Genomic DNA, 25,930 nt, shown 5'->3' on the forward strand with positions numbered 1-25,930 from the left:
CGGTATATTTTCAAATTATATTTCCAACAGTATATTTTCAAATTATATTTCTTTGTCTTTAACCTTAGCAAGCATGGCTGCTCTCCAATGAACTTTATTTATGAATTTATTTAATAACTTATTGATATTAATATTCTCCGCTAATTCTGAAGGGATGTGCAATATGACAAAGTTATTTATTACTTATACTATCAATACTACCATCATTAAGATTTTAAAAATGAAAGTTTAATTTAAATTAAATTCTTGGATTTTTCTTTGGTGTGGAATTCCACACCCAGCTAAATGGGTGTGAAATACTCCATACAATCCACATAGATTTCAACGGGCCTGATGCCAAAAATCCGGGTTCAAATACACTACTCAAAAGAAAATAGGGAACACTTTCCAGACACCAAAAATTAGGCTATTTTCAAATGACTGTAACTCGGTGAAAAATCATCGTAGATAAAAAATAAAAAAAGCATTTTGAAGCTTGAAGATCCAACTTTAACGCTCTATCAGCAGATTTTCAAAATTCTTTTAACTTCCTTGTCTTATGCAGTAAAAAAGCACACCCTGTTTTGTTCCTTAAAATTTCGTATTTTTGACACTTTGCAGCTCGACCAACAAATTTTTTTCGAACAATTCAAGTAAAGCTTCATAAACTACAACATTTTGCCTATAAAATGCTTTTTTTAAAATTTCTCTACGATTTTTTTTGACCGAGTTACGCTACTTTGAAGCTAAACCTGCATTTTTTACAAATGATATCCGTACTCCGTGAAAAATCATCGTAGACAAAAAATCAAAAAACCATTTTAAAGCTCGAAGTTCCAGCTTTAACATGCTGTTAATGGTTTTCAAAAATTTTCTCAATTTCTTAGTACTATGCCCCAAAAAAGATACACTGTTTTTTCCTTAAAATAACGTATTTTTAACAGCCTGTAGCTCAATAAAAAAATTTTTCTCGACAAATCCAATGCAAGTGCCATAAAGTATGACATTTTCTCTACAAAATGCTTTTTTTAAAGTTTTCTCTACGATTTTTTTTGACCGAGTTACAAGACTTTGAAGATATACATTTTTTACAGTACATTTTTCCGAAAAATGACGTCTACCGCCGACATTAGCATTACCCAATGTGCACCACGTGGAGGTTGTCGGTCGGATTTTTGCACATCGTGTGTGTGTGTGTGAGTGTGTGTGTGTGTGTGTGTGTGTGTGTGTGTGTGTGTGTGTGTGTGTGTGTATGTATGTATCACAGCAGAGATAAGGACCCCGCAGTTCGTCACTTCTGCAGTATTTAATGACTCCAAACCCTCTCTGCTGTGTGTGTATGCGCTCGCGCGCATGAGAGTTCAATAGTGTGTATTTCCTCCTCTCTGATCAATTACTGCTTGCAAGCGTTCTCGCATATTTATACATCTTGCAATACGATCTTGCGGAATGTTGTGCTAAATTTCCGTTAAAATTTCTCCCAATTCTTCTAAATTTCGCGGCTGTTCCTCGCGACGCCTTAATCGTCGTTCCATTTCATCCCAAATGTGCTCGATTGGATTTAAGTCCGGGCTATTGGCGGGATGATTTAACAGTCTAATTGCGTGTCGTTGAAAAAAACGTCGCGTTATATTCGCCGTATGAGGTCGAGCGTTGTCCTGCATAAAAATAAAGTTCCGACAGGTTCGATTTAATAGCAAAACGTGTGGTCGTAGAATATCGTTGATATAACGAACACCCGTCATTGCCGGAGGTGGCAGGATCATTAGATCACTTCGTCTTGTAAGTGATATACACCCCCACACCATCACGGAACCGCCGTTGTAGGATCGTATTGGCATAACGCAACGTCGATCATAGCGTTCATTTCGTCGATGCCAAGTACGTATACGAGCATCATTGCCATAAAGGCAAAAACATGATTCGTCGGAGAAATATACATTTCTCCAATCCTGTGAACTGTAAACATATAGTCGTCTTAGTCTAAAAAAAATCTCTTTTTAGACAAAGATGACCATATGTAAACATTGCATGCTCAATACAATAAAATTTTGTTTAGTACGCCGGCGATTCTCGCAGTGTGATAAGCGACACGGAATTTTCAAAATGCCGCGTAGACATTTATCGGCCGTAGAAGTTGCACGCATAATTGCGCTTTTGCAACAAGGTTTTAGTATGCGTTATGTGGCGCAAGATATTGGTGCATCTGTGTCCGTAGTGAGTAGAGCTTGGTTACGATATCAAGACACGGGAAATTACACGAGACGTGAAGGTAGTGGTCGTTCTCGATTAACGACAAATAGACAAGATCGAGCCATTGTTTGTTATGCATTAGAAAGACGAATAATTACCGCAAGAAACATTCGTAATGACATTCATTTGCGCCATGTGTGCGAACAAACAATTCGCAACCGTTTGAGAGAAGCCGGTCTTCGTTCTCGTGTTCGTGCACAAGTACCAAGACTCACACTCGTACATCGCCAAGTACGTTATCAATTTGCGCGCGATCACATAAATTGGACCGCTAGGGATTGGAGAAATGTATATTTCTCCGACGAATCACGTTTTTGCCTTTATGGCAATGATGCTCGTGTACGTACTTGGCATCGACGAAATGAACGCTATGATCGACGTTGCGTTATGCCAATACGATCCTACAACGGCGGTTCCGTGATGGTGTGGGGGTGTATATCACTTACAAGACGAAGTGATCTAGTGATCCTGCCACCTCCGGCAATGACGGGTGTTCGTTATATCAACGATATTCTACGACCACACGTTTTGCTATTAAATCGAACCTGTCGGAACTTTATTTTTATGCAGGACAACGCTCGACCTCATACGGCGAATATAACGCGACGTTTTTTTCAACGACACGCAATTAGACTGTTAAATCATCCCGCCAATAGCCCGGACTTAAATCCAATCGAGCACATTTGGGATGAAATGGAACGACGATTAAGGCGTCGCGAGGAACAGCCGCGAAATTTAGAAGAATTGGGAGAAATTTTAACGGAAATTTGGCACAACATTCCGCAAGATCGTATTGCAAGATGTATAAATATGCGAGAACGCTTGCAAGCAGTAATTGATCAGAGAGGAGGAAATACACACTATTGAACTCTCATGCGCGCGAGCGCATACACACACAGCAGAGAGGGTTTGGAGTCATTAAATACTGCAGAAGTGACGAACTGCGGGGTCCTTATCTCTGCTGTGATACATACATACACACACACACACACACACACACACACACACACACACACACACACACACACACACACACACACACACACACACACACACACACACACACACACACACACACACACACACACACACACACACACACACACACACACACACACACACACACACACACACACACACACACACACACACACACACACACACACACACACACACACACACACACACACACTCACACACACACACACGATGTGCAAAAATCCGACCGACAACCTCCACGTGGTGCACATTGGGTAATGCTAATGTCGGCGGTAGACGTCATTTTTCGGAAAAATGTACTGTAAAAAATGTATATCTTCAAAATCTTGTAACTCGGTCAAAAAAAATCGTAGAGAAAACTTTAAAAAAAGCATTTTGTAGAGAAAATGTCATACTTTATGGCACTTGCATTGGATTTGTCGAGAAAAATTTTTTTATTGAGCTACAGGCTGTTAAAAATACGTTATTTTAAGGAAAAAACAGTGTATCTTTTTTGGGGCATAGTACTAAGAAATTGAGAAAATTTTTGAAAACCATTAACAGCATGTTAAAGCTGGAACTTCGAGCTTTAAAATGGTTTTTTGATTTTTTGTCTACGATGATTTTTCACGGAGTACGGATATCATTTGTAAAAAATGCAGGTTTAGCTTCAAAGTAGCGTAACTCGGTCAAAAAAAATCGTAGAGAAATTTTAAAAAAAGCATTTTGTAGGCAAAATGTTGTAGTTTATGAAGCTTTACTTGAATTGTTCGAAAAAAATTTGTTGGTCGAGCTGCAAAGTGTCAAAAATACGAAATTTTAAGGAACAAAACAGGGTGTGCTTTTTTACTGCATAAGACAAGGAAGTTAAAAGAATTTTGAAAATCTGCTGATAGAGCGTTAAAGTTGGATCTTCAAGCTTCAAAATGCTTTTTTTATTTTTTATCTACGATGATTTTTCACCGAGTTACAGTCATTTGAAAATAGCCTAATTTTTGGTGTCTGGAAAGTGTTCCCTATTTTCTTTTGAGTAGTGTATATCAAGACAAATATCAGATTTTTAATTGATCACCATTTCTTAAAATATAATGGCAAAAATTACCACCAAAAGTGTAAATAACTAAGAAAAAATTGACTTCATAATTAAAGATCATAGTCTGCACTTAATGCATACTCTACGTCTTAACAATTGTTGAAAATAAGAGAAAGAGAAAAAGATTTTGCATTAAAAAATTTTTAATTAATTTAACCATACTTGGAATTTTGAATAAAATTTCTAGAAAATTTGGAAATTATCAATTTTTTTTAAAATTTGAGTAAACACTCCGTTAGATATGTGTAAGTACGTATGACATAATTATAGCTAATCGATTTTGCATTACAATGTGGCACAGAAAATAACTTTTTTCGAACTCTGGAACTAAACCAATAGTTTCCTGCAGTTTTCTGACTGCTGTATATGAATCCACTGTGCAAATTGCTCCATAACGTCAAAATTTTGAGAAATTTACAATTAAAGTTGCAAAAAAGGGCTATTTTTATATACTTTGTCACATTACATGTAACTACGAAGAGTGACGTACTGGAGAAGTTCGACTGTAGTTAAAATTAACATTTACTAGCCATTGTAAAGTCACTCGCGTTTTACACTTCTATTAAAAAATATACCATATTGCGATGGTTTTCAACTTTAGTTTTAATTTTCTAATATACGATTAAAAAATAAAATGGCAATAATAATTGGTGAAACTATGTAATTTTGCCAAATATGTGAACAAAGTTACGGTAAATTCAGAATAATTTTTGAAAAATTATAACTTTCTTAAAAATCATCGTAGAGAATTGACTCAAAAATAAAATTAAAATCAAAAGATCATATTTTTATTTTTAAAAAATGTTCCATTGATTTGGATTCATAATTTAATAATAATTTTGCAACATAAGTGCTTATTTTTATAATATAAAATTAGCGGATAATATGAAATTTTCAACAGTTATAGCTTCAATTCTGTGATTCTAATAAATTTAATTACGAATTTAGTATTAAAAAGTAAAAATTACAACCTTATAATTATATTTTTTAAACAATTAGAAATAAGACTATCCTACCATAAAAGTCGTATGTGATGAAATCATATACGATCGTATATGATATTGTCACATGTGTTTTTGGGATGCGATCGCATGTGCATAATATACGATTCATATATTTATCGCATACGAAAAAAAGCGCAAAGTTTTTTTGAAATATCTACATAAATATGTATTATATTACACCACATAATTCCAATGAGCAACACAATATTTTTATAATATTTTAAAAAACAATTTTTGCAAAAAAATCCATTCTTAGGAATTTTTTTCGGAAATTCCCAAGCGATCACCCATCCAAGTCGCGACCCCGGTGAACGTTGCTTGACTTCCAAGATCGCTGCAAACTGATCCCTCGTGATGACCTGTGAACACTTTATGCGTATATAACTGATAAATCAGGTCAATATATGTTATAAAAAAAATGAAATATGTATAATTAAAGCATAATTTATATTTAACATACAATATATAAAATTATTATTAATTTTATTAGTTAATAAAATAGTTCTTTTACTATTTTCACAAATGCGAAATAGCATCTAAAATAACTTTTGTTATTTGTTTAAATAAGAATGCAACTAAAAAATATATACAAATTAAACAAGAATGCCTTCAACGGTCGCAGCTAAATCTTTGTACTTGTATTATTTGTGTGATTTTTATATACTTTACTCAAATTCAATGAACAGCGTGCCGAATTAATTTTCAGTCATAACACAGTTCTAAATTGAAAAGATTTGAATAAAGTATATAAAAATCATACAAACAATACAAGCACGAAGATCTAGCTGCGACCGTTAAAGGCATTCTTGTTCAATTTGTATTGATATAGTAACGGTTAAAATATCGATTTACTACTTTAAAAAATATATGTTAATATAATACAATAATTAAATTAAATATGAAAATATTTTTATTAAAAAACATTTAACAAATATTGTCTGCTCATTAGGATATAAATCGAGTTTTCTTCATTCATGAACCTACGCGCTACCATGCGTGCCGCGCACCGCGTTCGGCAAGCGTTCCTACTCCGGCCGGCCCAACCGCGCGCGCTGATTGGTACTTGCGACCGCGCGGACCGCTATTGGCGATGCAAAGATTTTCCTGTGGCGCTCCTGGTGGCAATGGGTAGAAGCATTGCTAGTCAGACACTTTGAAATAAAGTGTATAACTCATAATGGAGAATAATAAAATTAAATTAAAAAGAAATACAACATATTGTTGCGTGGCACAATGCCGTAATTATAAAAAAGAGGGTATCAGTTTTCATCATTTTCCGAAAGATGACAAGCTGAATAAACAATGGGAGATTGCATTAAAAATGGGAAAACAATCATCCGCAAGTATGCGTGTTTGTTCGGAACATTTTTTATTAAAAGATTTTTTTTTCCAAGGTATATTATTTTCTGCAATAAGTCATATGATATGTTTACAAATAGTGGAAAATATTTTTAATTACTGAATTATTTCTTATTATGTAATTTTATTAATACATGTAAAATTACCTATAACCCGTTGGAAAAGACAAACTATAATCACAATATATTTTAATTTTTACAGGTAATAAAAAACGGCATTATTTAAAACCAAATGTTGTTCCTTCGCAGAAAATTCCCATTAGACTGTACGATAAACGAGAAACATCTCCTCAGAGAGAAAAAAAAGAAGCTTGAGAGCAACGTCTTAGAAAACGAAATAAGTATAAAATTTTTATGCGTATAATATTAATACATATTATTAATATTATAATATTATTAATGATAGTACTATTAAAAATTATATATTTTTTATTCTATTTTTTAAAATCACATTTTTTACATTTTTAGAGATAAACCTTTCAGGTTAACTGATACAAATAAAAATAACGACGATATAATTAAAAATGATATTGTGCACTCAGAAAACAGTAACGTTAATACATATTTTGTTGATCATGCTGAAAAGGTTGAAGAGGTTCCAAGTTATGCAGATAAAGGAATTCAAGTATTTATACCTCTGCATATACCTCTCAATAATTCTATTACAACATTAAAAAAAATTGTGCTCATTGATATGCTAACTGATCAAGTAAAATTGAATACTTTTACGGGATTACATTCATTTGAATTGTTGGATGGTATTGTTGAGTGTTTCTGATTTAGAAATAAATAATGTTAGCAAAAGAAAAGAAATGGATTTGAAAAACAGAGTAATCTTAGCCTTTGTAAAGTTAAAACAAAATTTATCCTTCTCAGCCCTGGCTGTGTTATTTGGTATCACGCATCAAACATGTACTAATTATTTTAAAAATAATTTGTAAATCTAAGCGCACCAGTACTCAATACAGACAAATATTTGTAAATTAATTTAACGAAATAAATTTTTTTTTTAATATAATAATTTTTAATTTTATATTACTTAATTATAGTAATGATAAAAAATTTTAAAAAGTTATTAAGTCCAATATTTATATAATTATTAATAATTATTATTAAATACTATTATTATTATTATCATTGAAATTTTGCATAATTCTTGGTAAAATTTTTTCAAAATATACCGAACATAATATTTCAGTCATATTACGTACAAAATCTAAGTCAAAAGAGACACGCTCGTAAATATAATTATGTCCAAATAAAGAATAGTTTACATAATCAGTATAATCTATTCCTAATAAAAGCATTCCAAGCTGAATTTGACCATAATGTGCACATTTTTTACGTAATTTACCATTAGCATCGAAAAATTTTACTGCATGCATGACAATGAAATCATTTGCATCCAAACGTTTGCCTTCTTTTGGACTTTTGAGCTCTAACAAAATGGCAGGTTCCAGTCTATTATTCATCACAATGCCATCAGGACTGTATCCCAACCATGGAATTTCATGTCGAATTAAAAGTCCAGTTTCAATAAGCTCTGAATTTGTTTCATCAACATACTTTTGTTTACCAGGTCCTTCACAATGTAAACCATGAATTGTAGCTTCATTTCCACTAAATTCATTGTGAAATACTTGATTATATTTTCTGTCCCAGTTACAATTTTTGTTGAAATAATAAGTAAATAAATTATATGCCTTGCTCCCGGTAATCCTTTTTTTACGTTCTATGTTCCAATTATCGCTTCCTTGAATTGTTTTCAAAGCAAGGTGAATACTTTCGTCCAAAGTTAATTCTATATGATTTTTATAGAATTGTAATACTTCATATTCACATAATGAAAGTTTAATGTCTGTAAGATATTTTAAGTGACTAAAAACTCTTCATGATTTAAAAGTTAGGATTTTCCGTATAATATTTGGTTTTTCTATCTGTTGATTAGTTGATCTATTATTTTTATCTTCTGTATGTACAAGATTACTGCAACTCATTCTTAATCTGCTAAAAAATATTGAGTATTCACTTAACGGAGCAGCTGAAAATTCAAGTGACATATATTATAGTTGTCACAAGATATCGTAGATTATTTTCCAAACCTACGCATTATAAATTCATCAATGATCTTTTATCTTTTATCTTTGTCTACAACTTTTTTTGTAATTAATATATATATATATATATATATATATATATATATATATATATATATATTCAGTTTATTTTCATGTCAAGCTTTATAAACCAAGAAACCAATTCATTAATTGGGAATCATCTTCAATTAAGTTTTTGTTAACTTCTAGTATTTCATATTAACAATTTGCTAACATGAAGTAACATAAAAAGTAAATAATTCAAAAGAAATTCAATATTATAGAGACTTGCAACGTATTAAAATATTTTTCCATTTCTCTTCCAATTCCGATGTAATCTCTGGTATATGAGTGGCATATATATCTCGTTGATTATTGATATGGCACAATTCTAAAACTCGTCGTGCCTCATATTCTTTTTGATACGATGTCAAGCTTTCCCCATTGTTGTTCTATATCTGTGCAACTTAAATCATCGAGATCATCCTCGTTAGTTCTACAATTAAGAAAATAAAATGTTGTAAAATATAAACTAAAATAATATATTAATCAAAATTTAAAAAAATAAATTAATATGCTCGTTTATCTAAACGAATAATAGGATCATAAAAAAGATAGATCAAAAACAAGCTGTTGTAAAGTAAAAAAAATATATTTAATTAGAAATACTTAAAACAATATATATTATTATCATCAACCTAATAGATCAAATTATAATTAATAAAGTATGTCACAAATACAATGACAGAAATATAATAATCAAAAATCATTAATGTTAAACACATGTGTCGGTATAACTTTGATTTCAAATTTGGATTTATAACTTTTTTATTTATGGAACAACAATACTCTAAAAACCAACTTACCGCTGTATACTTTAATTTTGTATTCGTGTTGATTCACATGTGAATTATAATTCAATATATTTATCTGATGATGACTGTTATAGGTTAAGTCAAAATGTACCTAATTGTTGTATTTTTAATTAAATATATTTTTTTCACTTTATAACAGCTCGTCTTTGAATTATCTTCTTTACGATTTAAAATAAAAAACTAATCATAAATCTATTCACCTACTGAGATGAAGCAATAATGCGATGTAATGTTTGCATTTGGCAGACTCTCCTGCAATACAGGAACATTTTCCTTCTATTATACGTTCACCAGCAGTTTTGTTTGAGTCAATTTTTACATTAATTATATGTGGATGCTCATGAACATGTGAAACTTGGGTTGCTAAACCTTGACATTCCACAATTGATCCATTTTTCTTTGTTATTCCAGCACAAATCAGCAAGCCATTTTTATAAAGATCTTCACCTTCTCTTAAAGGTCTTACATAATCTTTACATGTGTTCATTACATCAAGCACAGATAACATTTTGATAAACTATTCCATAAATGGAAATAACTATTCCATAAATAAGTTTAATATTTTTGTATAAAAAATAATGCTTAGTGTTCTACTTATACTGTGTTACTGGTGTCTGACTAGCGTTAGTTCGCAGTATCTCCATGTGAAGCGCTAGTGAGATCTTTGCATCGCCAATATAAGCAGGCATCGGGCAGCCGAAATCAGATCGCTCCGAGCCACCGATCTCAAACCTACTCCGCTCCTGCGCCGGGTATTCTCTACGCTCCTTAGCTTGGGCATTCTCAAGCACTTCCTCGGGAACGGGAATTCTCGTTCTAACTTTCTCGCGACGGGCATACTCGTCGGTCCTAACGGCTGGGAATACTCGGCCGATCCCATCCTCCGTCCGCGACGGGAATACTCGTCGTTTCCGCGGTTGGGTATTCTCGGCCAATAGGAACCGTCCGTCCCGCAATTCTGTTCTCGGGGATTCTCGAGACCAGCACCGTCGTCGGGAATGCTCGACGTCATCCTCCGGCTCATTCCGCAAACCTGTTCCATACGGGGTGACAACACTCCGCAGGGAGAGACCGCTTAGGTCTCTACCGTCGATCGCTCTCGCGTATCGCGGAACTGTCCGCTGCACCGCGCACTGCCGATTCCGCGATCGCGACCGTCCGTCGCGCGGGCCAATCACGGCCCGTTTAACCGTAAGTTAAGTTAGCCGCTTCACGGCAACTCCGATCATTGCTTCCGAGCGCCTGGCGCATAATACCTGTCCGTCTGTTGCTATAATTATCCGAGTCCGTTCTTTAATATTAAGTGACACCGCGAATTATATTTTCTTGTCCGCGGAACCGATGATTGTTTAACCGAGCAATCCCGATTGCTACCTCCGAGCGCATAGCGCATAACACGTGTCCGTCTGTTTCCAGAGTTTCTAAAATCCGTTTCTTCTAAGTGTTTAGATATTAAGTACGCCGCGAATACATTGTGACCGTTCTCTTAGTTTCACGCGGGCCGACGACCGCACAATTAAGCACTCCAGTGCCGTAATACTATTCGTGGAGTTCAGTATTATCCGATAACGATATCGGGACCTTATGATTCTTTTGTACTAAACCATAGCAAAATATATTTAAACTATTTCGTTTCCACTACCAAACCACGGCGTTATCATTTGACACGAACCCGGACATCCGGCGAGTACATCCGAGCAACCGATCCTGAACCTAAATTCCGTAACCGACACTGAGAAACTACCAGCGTTACATGGCGCCCGAACAGGGACCGTTTTTCCGATGACCGTTCGCTTACGTGTGTGGTTCTTTTTCCGATACACCGTGACCGTTTCTACCGATAGACCGTGACCGTTTTTTTTTTTTTTTTCTCCAATAAACTGTGACCGTATTAAACCGAAAAGAGAGAGAAAACAATCCGTGACCGTATCCACGAATAAATGTCGCTGACCAATTAGGTAACCAGCTTACGGAAAGAACAGCTCGAGGTTTTGGCCCGAACCTACCAAATCGAGACCACCGGTACGGTAGACGAAATCCGCCACCGAGTAATACAACGTTTCTTCACGATGCCCGGACAGGTCGAACCGCTTAACGAATCAGAAGTCGGGGCCGCAAACCCCTTTCTATCAGGAGTCACAACCGACAACATGTACGCCAAAACCATGAACCAAATTCGCAAATGGGGTTGTCACTTTGACGGACCCTTTGTCATTTCTCGAGCGTGTAACCGAACTCCAACAAGAGTACCTCTTTAGTGACGCGCAAATGAAGGCCGGACTTCCCGAACTCCTGCGAGGAAACGCGCTCGCCTGGTATAGGAACGAAAGAGAGGACTGGGAAACGTGGCAGGACTTCCTGAGTGCCGTACGTCACCATTACTTGCCTCGCCGAACAGGCTAAACTGACCAGAGAGATTCAAGAGCGACGCCAACAAGCGAAGGAACCCTACGCCCAATACGCAACAGCGATGTTAACAATGATGCGTTGCACCGGAGGCTTCACTCAAGCCGAAAAAGTGGATCGCCTCTACGAAAATCTGCGCGCCGAATATAAACTCTATGTGCAACTGGACGAGACCACCGACCTGGCCAGTCTAGCCGAACAAGCGGCGGAATACGAAGAGATTACAAAGGCACAAGAGGCCGAAAATAGGGCCGACAAGCGAAAAGTTAGTGCCGCCGCCACCGACGCACCGTACGACCGCGCCCATGCTCGCTGGCGGTGCAAGCAACGGGGCCACGATCGCTTCAACTGCTGACGACCGCCGAAAAAATTCTGCTCCCAGTGTGGAAAGGATGGTGTGCTAACCAAAGATTGCCATCCGCGACCGGGAAACGCCGCAATGGCCGGGGCAAGCGATTCCGACTCCCGGCCCGCATCCAGCTAAGATACCAGCCACGACCGCACCTGCAGGTCCGAGTGGAGTCCCACCGCATCACCGCGCTACTAGACACCGGGTCCGAGATCTCCATGATCAACGCGGCCACCGCAGAGCTAATCCAACCTATGAGGATCCGGCCAGTGGCACGAGAAGAAACAATTAGCCTGGCAGATGGTACCACCGCCACCACTCTCGGACGGGTCAACATCCCGATACGAGTTCCGGGGCAGCGGCTACGCCACCGTTTTCACATCCTACCGACGCTGGAGAGCCCGATGCTAATTGGCACCGACTTGTGGGCCCGACTGGGGATAACGATCCCCCCCGGCCACTATCACGCTCGGTGGGACTCCCACACGACCCGCGTACACGATTGCTACCGGCATTGTCCACCGCACCCCGCAGGAGGAACGGGAACTTCGAGTCTTCCTCGACTCAGAGCTTCCAAAGTTTGACACCGTGCGGGGACCGACCGACCGAGCTACCCACGTGATCCGCATAAAGACCGATGTATCGATCAAGCAACGATACCGACCGCGTAACCCAGCAATGCAGCAAATTATTGACGACGAAGTACGAGCCATGGAAACAGCCGACGTTATCGAACCGTCCACCAGCGCATGGAGCTCCCCCGTCGTTATAGTAAGGAAAAGGGACGGCAAGCCGCGTTTTTGTATAGACTTTCGCAAGGTAAACGAGGTTACGGAACGCGACGCGTGTCCCCTGCCTCACATCACCGCCACCCTGAACAAATTACGAGGTGCCCAGTTCCTATCGACCCTCGACCTCCAACAAGGATATTGGCAAGTGCCCCTGTCACCCGTGACCGCGTTCACCGTCCCGGGCCGGGAACTCATGCAATTCACGGTCATGCCGTTTGGGCTGCATTCAGCCCCGGCCACCTTCCAGCGGCTGCTCGATACCGTGTTGGGTCCGGAGTTAGAATCAAACGTGTTTGCCTACCTCGACGACATAATCATCGTAAGCGCGACCTTTACCGAGCACCTACAACACCTAGCGGAAGTATTCCAACGCCTACGGGAAGCCCGACTGAAGCTCAACCCTGAGAAGTGTCGGTTCTGCGTGAACAACCTGAAATACTTGAGACATGTAGTCGACCGACAAGGAATTCGAACAGACCCCGACAAGATACGCGCCGTAACGCAGTGGCCAGCGCCCACGAACGTCCGACAGGTACGCCAATTCGGCCTGGCATCGTGGTACCGACGATTCACACCCGATTTCGCGACCGTCGCCGCGCCTCTCACCCGCCTGACCCGTAAAAACGCCACCTGGCAATGGGGGGAGGACGAGGAAAACGCTTTCCGTACCCTGAAACACTCTCTCACCTCATCCCCCACGCTCGCCTGCCCGGATTTTTCACGCAGGTTCTTCCTGCAAACTGACGCAAGCACCGACGGACTCGGCGCGGTATTGTCGCAATACTTTGAGGAGGGCGAACGCGTAATCGCCTATGCTAGTCGATCCCTCAATAAAGCCGAAAAGAATTACAGTGCGACCGAGCTCGAGTGCCTGGCCGTCGTGTGGGGGATCCGACACATGCGTGGCTATCTGGAGGGCTATGAGTTCACCGTGGTCACCGATCACCAGGCTCTCCAGTGGCTGCGCCGCCTTGACTCCCCCGCGGGACGCCTCGGACGATGGGCACTCGAGTTACAACAATTTCATTTCGACGTCAAATACCGCAAGGATCAATTAAACAAAGTAGCCGACGCCCTCTCACGTCTACCGGCGGTAAGTAGCGCCCGCCGACCCGTCCTATGCACCTGGTACAGACGCCAGTTGCGCCGCGTGCGGGACCGCCCCTCGGATTTCCCAGAATATGAAATCCGACGGGGGAAGCTATTCCGGCACATCCTGCATTCCACCAATTTCCACGAGAAACCGGCGGACGAACAGTGGAAGGCGTGCATACCGAGGAAGGACCGGGCCACCATCCTGCACCAAATGCACAACGTACCCACGGCCGGACATCTGGGCATAGCGAAAACCATCGCACGAGCCGCCAGAAAATACTACTGGCCTCGAATGTTTGCCGACGTGGCCCGCTATGTGCGCTCATGCCCCAGCTGTTTGGCGCATAAGAGCTCGCAAGACCGGCCGGCACTCTCCACACCACCCACGTGGAAACTCCGTGGGAACAAGTAACCGTCGACCTGGTGGAACCACTACCACGGTCACCACGCGGACACACTTGGATGCTTGTGATGCAAGACCGGTTCACGAAGTGTGTGGAACTTAGTCCGCTGCGCCGTGCCACCGCCTCTGCAACAGCCCAGCACCTGTTAGACAAAATTGTCTACCGCCACGGATGCCCCGCAAACATAATCTCCGATAATGGCCGGCAATTCATCTCGGGACAGATGAAACAACTGTGCAGGGAATTTGGGATCCAGCACCGCACTACACCCGCCTACGCTCCCCATTGTAACCCAGTGGAGCGCACCAACAAAACCATCAAGACCATGGTATCGCAATTTGTCGGACAAAACCACCGGGACCAACACCTCACAGCCTTGCAATTCGCCTATAATACGGCACAACACGAGGCCACCGGGTATAGCCCAGTCTACCTCAATAACGGGCGAGAATTGTCGGAGCCACCCCGCGAGCACCATCGCCAGAATGCACCTGCCGCCGCATCGGACACCACGCACCGCCAACTAAGGGACGCTTACGAGCTGGTACGGACCAATTTGGCCCGTGCGTTCAACCGACAGGAGAAGTACTACAACCTCCGACGCCGTGCCTGGAAACCTGCGGTTGGAGACCTCGTCTGGAAGCGCGAACACCCATTATCCAGAAAAGAAGACGCTTTCAACGCAAAGTTGGCACCAAAGTACAAGAAGTGCGCCCATGGAAGTGCGCAAAATTCTCTCTCCAGTAATTGTAGACCTGAGAGACGCAACCGACAAATGGCACCGTGGAATACATGTGCAGGACCTGAAGCCGGACCGAAACAGCCCGGAAACCGATCCCACCGATCAGGAAGAGGAGGGCAGTACTGAATACACCGAAGACACCGACCCGGAAGAAGAAAGCGATTCCGAACGCACCGAGACCACCGATAACGAGGGGGACCAAGCCGACCCAACCGATTCCGAGCAGGAGTATCCTGCATAGTGGCCAAAGTTCGCCACTTCCGAGAGGGGGAAGTGGTGTAACGTTACGTCCCTCCGCCGCGCCACCACTCCGGTCCGAACACCGAACGCAACACGTAAGACCGAGCACGTGCACGCGCTCAGCTAAGCTTGCCGCAATCGCGCGCTACCATGCCGCGCGCCGCGTTCGGCAAGCGTTCCTACTCCGGCCGGCCCAACCGCGCGCACTGATTGGTACTTGCGACCGCGCGGACCGCTATATAAGCCGGCATCGGGCAGCCGAAATCAGATCGCTCCGAGCCACCGATCTCAAACCTACTCCGCTCCTGCGCCGGGTATTCTCGACGCTCCTTAGCTTGGGCATTCTCAAGCACTTCCTCGGGAACGGGCATTCTCGTTCTAACTTTCTCGCGACGGGTATACTCGTCGGTCCTAACGGCTGGGAATACTCAGCCGATCCCGTCCGCAACGGGAATACTCGTCGTTTCCGCGGCTGGGTATTCTCGGCCAATAGGAACCGTCCGTCCCGCAATTCCGTTCTCGGGGATTCTTGAGACCAGCACCGTCGTCGGGAATGCTTGACGCCGTCCTCCGGCTCATTCCGCAAACCTGTTCCCCACAGGGTGACAACACTCCGCAGGGAGAGACCGCTTAGGTCTCTACCATCGACCGCTCTCGCGTATCGCGAAACTGTCCGCTGCACCGCGCACTTCCGCGATCGCGACCGTCCGTCGCGCGGGCCAATTATACATATTTCATTTTTTCGATAACGTATATTGACCTGATTTATCAGTTACATACGCATATCAGCATAAAGTGTTCACAGGTCATCATGAGGGATCAGTTCGCAGCGATCTTCGAAGTTAAGCAACGTTCACCGGGGTCGCGATTTGGATGGATGACCGCTCGGTAATTTCCGAAAAAAATTCCTAAAAATGGATTTTTTTGCAAAAATTGTTTTTTAAAATATTATAAAAATATTGTGTTGCTCATTGGAATTATGTGGTGTAATATAATACATATTTATGTAGATATTTCAAAAAAACTTTGCGCTTTTTTTCGTATGCGATAAATATATGAATCGTATATTATGCACATGCGATCGCATCCCAAAAACACATGTGACAATATCATATATGATCCTATATGATTTCATCACATACGACTTTTACGGTAGGGATTATAGGATGTTGGAAATATTTAATTCATTTTTTCGAGAATGCCTAAGTTGTGCAACGAACGGCTTTACTACAATAAAGGTATGAGTGAATGCTACCCGTAAAATTTTATTAAAATCGGCGAGATCATTGTCGGATCTTCCCCTTGTGAGAGGCAAGTGGATGTCGAGCTACTGGACACGATTCGGTCGCGTTTGGAAAACAGCATAACATCAACGAGCATGTCAGATTTTTAACTTCTTCGTTTATTATTATTGTAAATTAATTGTGTTTGTTTTAAACGAACACTATCGTTTAGAATGCGTTACTGTTGTAAATACTATAATATCGTAAATTGATTTTGTTTGATTTAAACGAACACTAATGTTAAAATGCATTGTTAATGTAAAGCTATAATATCACACTGAAGAAGACTCTGTTGAGTTGTAACGTATGTCATCATTTTGACTAAATGTAAAAATAGATTATAATAACACCTTAATTTTTGCTCGTCTTATTGGCCTTGTTTCATACTATTTGTTTAACTTATAACTACTTTTATACTAATTTAATTACTATATTATATTGACTTTCTTTTAGTTGTATTCTTATTTAAACAATAACAGTTATTTTTTAGATGTTGTTCCGCATTTGTAAAAATCAGTAAAAAACAGTAATTTTATACATGTTTATGTAATATTCTTTAATTATATTTTCATCTTCTCACTTCACGTATATTGACCTGATTTATCAGTGATATACATGTACACAAAGTGTTCATAGATCATCACTAGGAATCAGTTCGCAGAAGTCACAGAAGTCAAGCAATTAACGTTTGGTGCGATTACGACTTGGTTGAATAACCGTTTCAAAATTTTCAAAAAAAATCTGTGTTAGAAAAATTTTTTTTATTGCAAAAATGTTTTTTGAAATGTTATAAAAATATTGCTTTGGTCATTAGAATTACGTGATCTAATGATATAATATTAACATGGATATTTTAAAGAAATTTTCTTATATGTTGAATAGATGTTAAATCAATATTGAATAAATGTTAAATTGCAATGTCTGTAAGATATTGATTCAAGAGACATTAGATGTTACTGCAATGTTTCCTCAATAATAAATCAATAATTAGCAATGTTGCTGCAACATTCGCAATCTTGCGATTCAATGTTGCTAAGATGTTGATTCAATATTAGTATGCAATACTTTGCATATTGATAGCAATTCTGAGATTAATTGCTTATGTAAAAAGTCCAAAATCATGATCAGAATCATTGTCCAGAATCTTGACATTCTCCGAACCAAAATCATGGTTACAGTTAATCCTAGGAATGTCGTAAGATGCGATTTTCCGAAATCTCGTCTTGTCGTGTCTTGCGGCATTTCTAGGATTTTCTGAAATCTTGTCTAGTCTTGAAAAAAAACTCGACATGTATACTCTTGTCTTGATCTTGAACCCAAAGATCTTGTTTTATCTCAAAAATTTCGACATGTATTATGTTAACAGTAAATTTGGCGACAACGTTTTCGTTAATTAGATATGCATTTAAATATTATTACAATATTATTTATTTGTTACTATTTAATTAAGAAATATATATGCGTAGTTTGATTATTATAAAAATTATGCAAATATTTGTAAGTTTTTTTAAAGGACTTTGAGGCACTCCACAGTAATAGCACTTTTCGTCTCTTGCTAGAGACGATCAAAAATTTTTAAAAATTGTGATTGCGCAGTCAAATCATTGATAATGCTGGTTGCGATTGTTTGTTTTCCAGTTTCATGTTCTCGAAGTATTTCATTTTCTATGGTGTCAAACTGCTACAGACTGCACGCGTAAACGTTGGCAATTAGTATTTAGCAGACTGCGGGATTAAAACAATTTTTGAAAATTTTGAAATTTTTAATAATGAATATAATAAGTAAATTTATTATAGAGTCACAACAAATATTCAACGAATTAAACCAAATATTTGGTAATTATTCGATATTCTTTTTCTTTTCTTTCGATATTCTTCTTTTTTATTTTCTTTTTTCTCAATATTCTTTGATATTCACATGTTCTTGTCCAGAATTAGGAAGTAACACGTTACTCGTAACGTTATTACCATTATAATTACTTTTTTAGTAACAAATGAGTAACGGCGTTACATTTCATAATTCGTAATGATAACGAGTTACATTTTGTCGGTAATAGTAATGATTTGAATAATTATTTTCATCGTTACTTTATCGAGATACTGTATTAAGGCCTTAAAGATATACTCTTAATGATTAAATGGAACATTCTTTTAAAAATTAATAAATGTTTTTGATAAAGTTTGATAAGAAAAATACTGTTCTAAGTGACAATTTATCTGGTTATCAATAAACTTGTGTACTATTTTATAGTTTATTTAAACAAACCTTAGCTTTTGTACTGTGCATTGTTTTCTTAAATATGAAATGCTGTCCCTATGTACTGCAATTATTGTAATTTACTTAATTAAATTTATTTCTTTTCATCAAACTTGTTATTCGTTTTTCTTTTGTATTAATAAAATATTATTTTAACAGATAATATTGACTACATTTTTCGTGGAAGTGATATCCCTAAGGTGTATTTCTACACATTATAATGATTTTAAAAATAACGCAGATATGTGACTGCATGATATTATGCTTTTTGTAAAAAATATGACATACAAGTTACACAATGTTTGATTTATTTGAGCAGTGTTAAAGATGATATTTCCAAAAATTATCTGTAAATGTAATATATTGGATACAAATGCGTGTGCGTGTGCGTGTGCGTGTACAGTCGCTTTCATTATAGTTGCGACACTTTTTTTTAGATCCATTTCTCAACGCGCAACTATAACGAGAGATGAGAACGACTGCAATTGTGGAGGTTAGCGCGAAATGTCAAACGTTGATATACAAGGTGTCACAAAGAACATTTGGGCACCTTGGAGGAAATATAAGATAAGTATACTCGCAAATATTTTTCAAATAGAGTTTATAAAAAAATATTCGCACATTTTTCGTATAGGATTGGCTTTGGTCTAATTGAGCTTTATATATTCGTCATTACAGCAACGATGAGCTGAGATGCTTAGATGTAGTTAAATAAATTATAACTACAATAAATATAAAAAATTAAAATTTTAAATATTTGTTACAGTTATAATTATAATTTATTTAACTACATCTAAGCATCTCAGATCATCGTTGTTGTAACAACGAATTTATAAAGCTCAATTAGACCAAAGTCGATACGGAAAATGTGTTATTTATTAATTAAAGCTAACTTTTTCTTATTTTTAGAAGAAGTAGAAGACACAAGGATGATATTGAAAGAAAGGTAAATAAGATTTTAGTTTAATTACGTAAGACGTAAGAAAAATTTTGTAATAAATATATAATTTATTATTTGCATAGGTATCACTTTAATTCTGGTCCATTGATGCAACAAGCACGCAACATTTTGAAACAGATGGATGGTAAAGTGACGAAGAATGAATTTGATATTCAAATTCTTGATTTATTGGCGAGTTCTTGGCCAGACAGATCACCAGTTGAGAAAAGCTGGAACTATTGAAGGTAATATTATTTTAAAGTATGCGGCTCTTAATATTTTATTATAATATTTATCTATTGCATTATTTCTTAAAAGGATATGAAGACTGGTTAGAAGAAAGGAAAGCTACCTTACTCACGAAAATGTCTTTGGAAGAAGGGAAGCCAGATCCTGTCACATAAAGGATAAAATATTCGTTGCACCACCGAACTTATGACAAGTGATTTATTTATTCCAATTATGTTTGCACCCATTGCTTGTGCGACAGCATTGAAAATATTACATTCTCCATGGAGGTAAAAAATGATTATTTCAGTGTAATCTTTAGCTTTATATATATATATATATATATATATATATATATATATATATATATATATTTTTTTTTTTTTTTCCTAACTTAATACATGCGTTGTTTCTAGGTGAATTAATTTGGCGTCAACAATGTACGAGATTTAATACCAAATGGACGTAATACAGTTATTGTTACGGAAAAGACCAAACTTGAATATATTAGGCTCATGTGTCAAATGAAAATGACTGGAGCAATTTATAAGCAGTAAGTAAATTTTCCAAAATTAAGTAGAAAGATATTGTTTGCTTTAACTATTTGTTTAATTACGTTTTCACATTCTACTTTATTTTTATATTTTAAATCTTTCTAACTACAGGTCTATTCTTGGAAGGATTTTATGATATTATGCTTAAACGACCAATTTTCATATTTAATGAACAAGAACTTGAACTATTGATCAGTGGCTTGCCTACTGTAAATATCTTAAAGGAGGATCTTAAAGCAAATATTGAGTATCATAAATACACTGCTACGTTTTTATAGGTACGTTTTGATATTTTGTATTAGCTCTAGTTTGAAAGTCTTGAATTATACCATCTTTTTTCCACTCACAGATTCAATGGTTCTGGTGCATTGCGAGGTTTTAATCAAGCGGATTGTTCGAAGTTCTTACAATTCATCACTGGTACATCTAAAGTGCCGTTACAAGGTTTCGCTGCGTTAGAAGGCATGAACGGCATACAAAAGTTCCAAATTCACATAGAAGACAAGTTGACAGACAGGCTTTCATTTGCACATATTTGGTAAATATATGAAAAAAGAAATTGTTTTAATACCTTGTCATATGTGTGTATAAGTTAAAATTAAATTGATATAAAATTACAAGACTAAAATTGTATTTTTTAATTGCAGTTTCAATCAACTGGATTTGCCAGTGTACGAGACGTATGATAAACTCTGAACAAATCTACTCAAGGCGACTTACGAATGCACCAAAGAATTTGGATTTGCATAAGCTTACCAGAATTTGCTCCTGTACAATTTCGATTTCATGCGTTCAATCGATGATATTCTAGATACCAAACTTATGGTTGGATCTTTACAGCCAGTGGTAACATTCCGGACGTGCAATGGCCTATTGCTTGCAAAATTTTTAACGTACTTACAAAAATAGTTATACGCAATGCTATATGTAAAACTATCTTGTGAACGTAGCGAATCACAGTGCTCTAATTGCTATAATATGTATTATTACACTTATACGACTTTATAAATACGAAATACATATTTTCATTTTATCATACACATTAACTCTCATGTAACTAATGGACAATAATTTATTCGTTAATATATACGCTAATAAATACGCTGATTTTAAAATGCAGTATATTACATTTCTTTTCATCGTTTTTATTTCTTACAATAAATTAATTAACTAAATAGGTAGAAAATGATAATCTTTTTTTAAAGATTTATAGATTAAATAGATATTAATAATCTATTTAGTAATAATACTAACATTAATCCATTGATGTGTTATTGAAGTAATTAACGTCTATTTAATTATAAGCTCTATTTTGATAAATTAAAAAAAAATTATAAAATATACATTGAATTATACATGCATTTGAATTTTTTGACAGTTACATTTTTATAAATAAAGAATAAATCTTTAAAAAAAGATTATCATTTTCTACCTATTAATTCATCATACATGATTCATAAATAGGAACCATGTAATTTAATATTTGTGTTTGCAGGATCTTGCTTCTCTTCTTCCAAAGTCACTTTGATGCACAAGGTAGCTCCGATTTCTTTTAAAGATAAGATTCATATACATAACTGTAATAGTTAATTAATTTATTGTAAGAAATAAAAAGGATGAAAAGAAATGTAATATACTGCATTTTAAAATCAGCGTATTTATTAGCGTATATATTAACGAATAAATTATTGTCCATTAATTACATGAGAGTTAATGTGTATGATAAAATGAAAATATATATTTCGTATTTATAAAGTCGTATAAGTGTAATAATACATATTATAGCAATTAGAGCACTGTGATTCGCTACGTTCACAAGATAGTTTTACATATAGCATTGCGTATAACAATTTTGTAAGTACGTTAAAAATTTTGCAAGCAATAGGCCATTGCACGTCCGGAATGTTATCACTGGCTGTAAAGATCCAACCATAAGTTTGGTCTCTAGAATATCATCGATTGAACGCATGAAATCGAAATTGTACAGGAGCAAATTCTGGTAAGCTTATGCAAATCCAAATTCTTTGGTGCATTCGTAAGTCGCCTTGAGTAGATTTGTTCAGAGTTTATCATACGTGTCGTACATTGGCAAATCCAGTTGAAACTGCAATTAAAAAATACAATTTTAGTCTTGTAATTTTATATCAATTTAATTTTAACTTATACACACATATGACAAGGTATTAAAACAATTTCTTTTTTCATTTATTAACCAAATATGTGCAAATAAAAGCCTGTCTGTCAACTTGTCTTCTCTGTGAATTTGGAACTTTTGTCTTCCGTTCATGCCTTCTAACGCAGCAAAACTTTGTAACGGCACTTTAGATGTACCAGTGATGAATTGTAAGAACTTCGAACAATCCGCTTGATTAAAACCTCGCAATGCACCAGAACCATTAAATCTGTGAGTGGAAAAAAGATGGTATAATTCAAGTCTTTCAAACTTGAGCTAATACAAAATATCAAAATGTACCTATACAGACGTAGCAGTGTATTTATGATACTCAATATTTGCTTTAAAATCCTCCTTTAAGATATTTACAGTAAGCAAGCCACCGATCAATAGTTCAAGTTCTTGTTCATTAAATATGAAAATTGGTCGTTTAAGCATAATATCATAAAATCCTTCCAAGAATAGACCTGTAGTTAGGAAGATTTAAAATATAAAAATAACGTAGAACGTGAAAACGTAATTAAACAAATAGTTAAAACAAACAATATCTTTCTACTTAATTTTGGAAAATTTACTTACTGCTTACAAATTGCTCCAGTCATTTTCATTTGACACATGAGCCTAATATATTCGAGTTTGGTCTTTTCCATAACAATAACTGTATTACGTCCATTTGGTATTAAATTTCGCACATTGTTGACGCCAAATTAATTCACCTAGAAACAACGCATGTATTAAGTTAGAAAAAAATATATATATTTTTTTTTTTTTTCTAACTTAATACATGCGTTGTTTTTAGGTGAATTAATTTGGCGTCAACAATGTGCGAGATTTAATACCAAATGGACGTAATACAGTTATTGTTATGGAAAAAATTTATATATACATATATAAAGCTAAAGATTACACTGAAATAGTCATTTTTTACCTCCATGGAGAATGTAATATTTTCAATGCTGTCGCACAAGCAATGGGTGCAAACATAATTGGAATAAATAAATCACTTGTCATAAGTTCGGTGGTGCAACGAATATTTTATCCTCTATGTGACAGGATCTGGCTTCCCTTCTTCCAAAAACATTTTCATGAGTAAGGTAGCTTTCCCTTCTTCTGATAAACCAGTCTTCATATCCTTTTAAGAAATAATGCAATAGATAAATATTGTAATAAAATATAAAGAGCCGCATACTTTAAAATAATATACCTTCAATAGTTCCAGCTTTTCTCAACTGGTGGTCTGGCCAAGAACTCGCCAATAAATCAAGAATTTGAATATCAAATTCATTCTTCATCACTTTACCATCCATCTGTTTCAAAATGTTATGTGCTTGTTGCATCAATGGACCAGAATTAAAGTGATACCTATGCAAATAATAAATTGTATATTTATTACAAAATTTTTCTTACGTCTTACGTAATTAAACTAAAATCTTATTTACCTTTCTTTCAGTATCATCCTTGTGTCTTCTACTCCTTCTAAAAATAAGAAAAAGTTAGCTTTAATTAATAAATAACACATTTTCCGTATCGACTTTGGTCTAATTGAGCTTTATAAATTCGTTGTTACAACAACGATGATCTGAGATGCTTAGATGTAGTTAAATAAATTATAATTATAACTGTAACAAATATTTAAAATTTTCATTTTTTATATTTGTTGTAGTTATAATTTATTTAACTACATCTAAGCATCTCAGCTCATCGTTGCTGTAATGACGAATATATAAAGCTCAATTAGACCAAAACCGATCAAATACGGAAAATGTGCGAATATTTTTTTAAAAATCTATTTGAAAAATATTTGTGAGTATACTTATCTTATATTTCCTCCAAGGTACCCAAATTTTATTTGCGACACCTTGTATACCAACGTTTGACATTTCGCGCTAACCTCCGCAACTACAGTCGTTCTCATCTCTTGTTATAGTTGCGCGTTCAGAAATGCATCCAAAAAAAAGTGTCGCAACTATAATGAAAACGACTGTACAGTGCGCGTCAATAATTCGTTGGGTCATAGTAAGTAGCTTGACTTACCGACACTGAGTTGATAACGATAAACGCCCGTGCGCGCGCGTTTATTCGAAAGGGACATGAATAATAACTATTTGGCACAAAGAATATACGTTATTAATTCTCTTAGTTATCCTCTTCTTTCTTCTTAGTCTAATTTAGGTTAAATATTTTTATTATTTATGTTAAAACGTCTACATGTTAAGCTGCATAATAAAATAAATAGTAAAATTAAAATTCAACACACGACTTTGATACTTTGTTTTTAATTTTAAATATGAATTTATTTAGTTTAATGTAATTATGTTTTTTTCTATTGCGTATAAAAAATAAATGTATTCATATAATTACATACGCAAAATTGTTAACGCCGAAATGCACGTAGAATAATCTCCGTTACGTTATGTTTACACCGCTTATAGATCTATCCGTATAAATTTGATTCAGTATTATGTTATTTTTGCACAAACGGAGATATACATAACAACAAAGATAAACGTGTATAAAGAAGTGGAAAAGGTAAAAGAATAAGTCATTTATTAAAATTAAAAATATATTGGTTCTTTAATTTTTTTTTTAATTAAATTTTGCATTCTTAACGAATGTTGCACCGTTAAATAATTTGAAGGTTCTGAAAAGAACCGTTTGAAATAATACTGGCACCAGCTAATAGTCGGTCCAGTATCCTTCCCGTGCAACCATTTGCTGCAATCGCCTCTCTACTGAATCGTTTAAATGTGCAAAATATTGAGGTTTATGCCTCAGATTTTCCCACGAGTTCTTGGCATGTGCAACCAGTTGTTCTCTAGTTCTCTTATGTCT

At 36.6% G+C, this 25,930-nt stretch overlaps 3 protein-coding genes and 1 pseudogene across 13 annotated transcripts in view; 1 reads left to right on the plus strand and 3 right to left on the minus strand.

Moving 5' to 3' along the window:
- LOC105199486 (bone morphogenetic protein 1) overlaps window positions 1-25,930 on the minus strand; it is an 899,375-nt gene that overhangs the window by 869,471 nt on the left and 3,974 nt on the right. The window lies entirely within an intron of this gene.
- Window positions 8,821-10,481, minus strand: LOC113005531. Its single transcript, XM_026141238.2, has 2 exons — window positions 9,837-10,481; window positions 8,821-9,257 (listed from the first exon to the last, which is right to left on the minus strand). The coding sequence occupies exons 1-2, from the start codon at window positions 10,142-10,144 to the stop codon at window positions 9,170-9,172; spliced, it is 396 nt and encodes a 131-aa protein (XP_025997023.1). The 5' UTR covers window positions 10,145-10,481; the 3' UTR covers window positions 8,821-9,169.
- LOC113005962 (E3 ubiquitin-protein ligase HUWE1) lies at window positions 20,818-21,769 on the plus strand (the record flags this gene model as incomplete). Its single annotated transcript, XM_039450105.1, is given in 5 exon segments — window positions 20,818-20,947; window positions 21,037-21,203; window positions 21,275-21,288; window positions 21,290-21,463; window positions 21,573-21,769. Coding segments are annotated over 5 exon segments (588 nt in total), but the record flags the coding sequence as incomplete, so codon positions are not given.
- LOC113004737 lies at window positions 22,563-23,842 on the minus strand (annotated as a pseudogene).

The sequence above is a fragment of the Solenopsis invicta genome, chromosome 5 (assembly GCF_016802725.1).
Source record: "Solenopsis invicta isolate M01_SB chromosome 5, UNIL_Sinv_3.0, whole genome shotgun sequence".
In the NCBI taxonomy this organism is placed as follows: domain Eukaryota; kingdom Metazoa; phylum Arthropoda; class Insecta; order Hymenoptera; family Formicidae; genus Solenopsis; species Solenopsis invicta.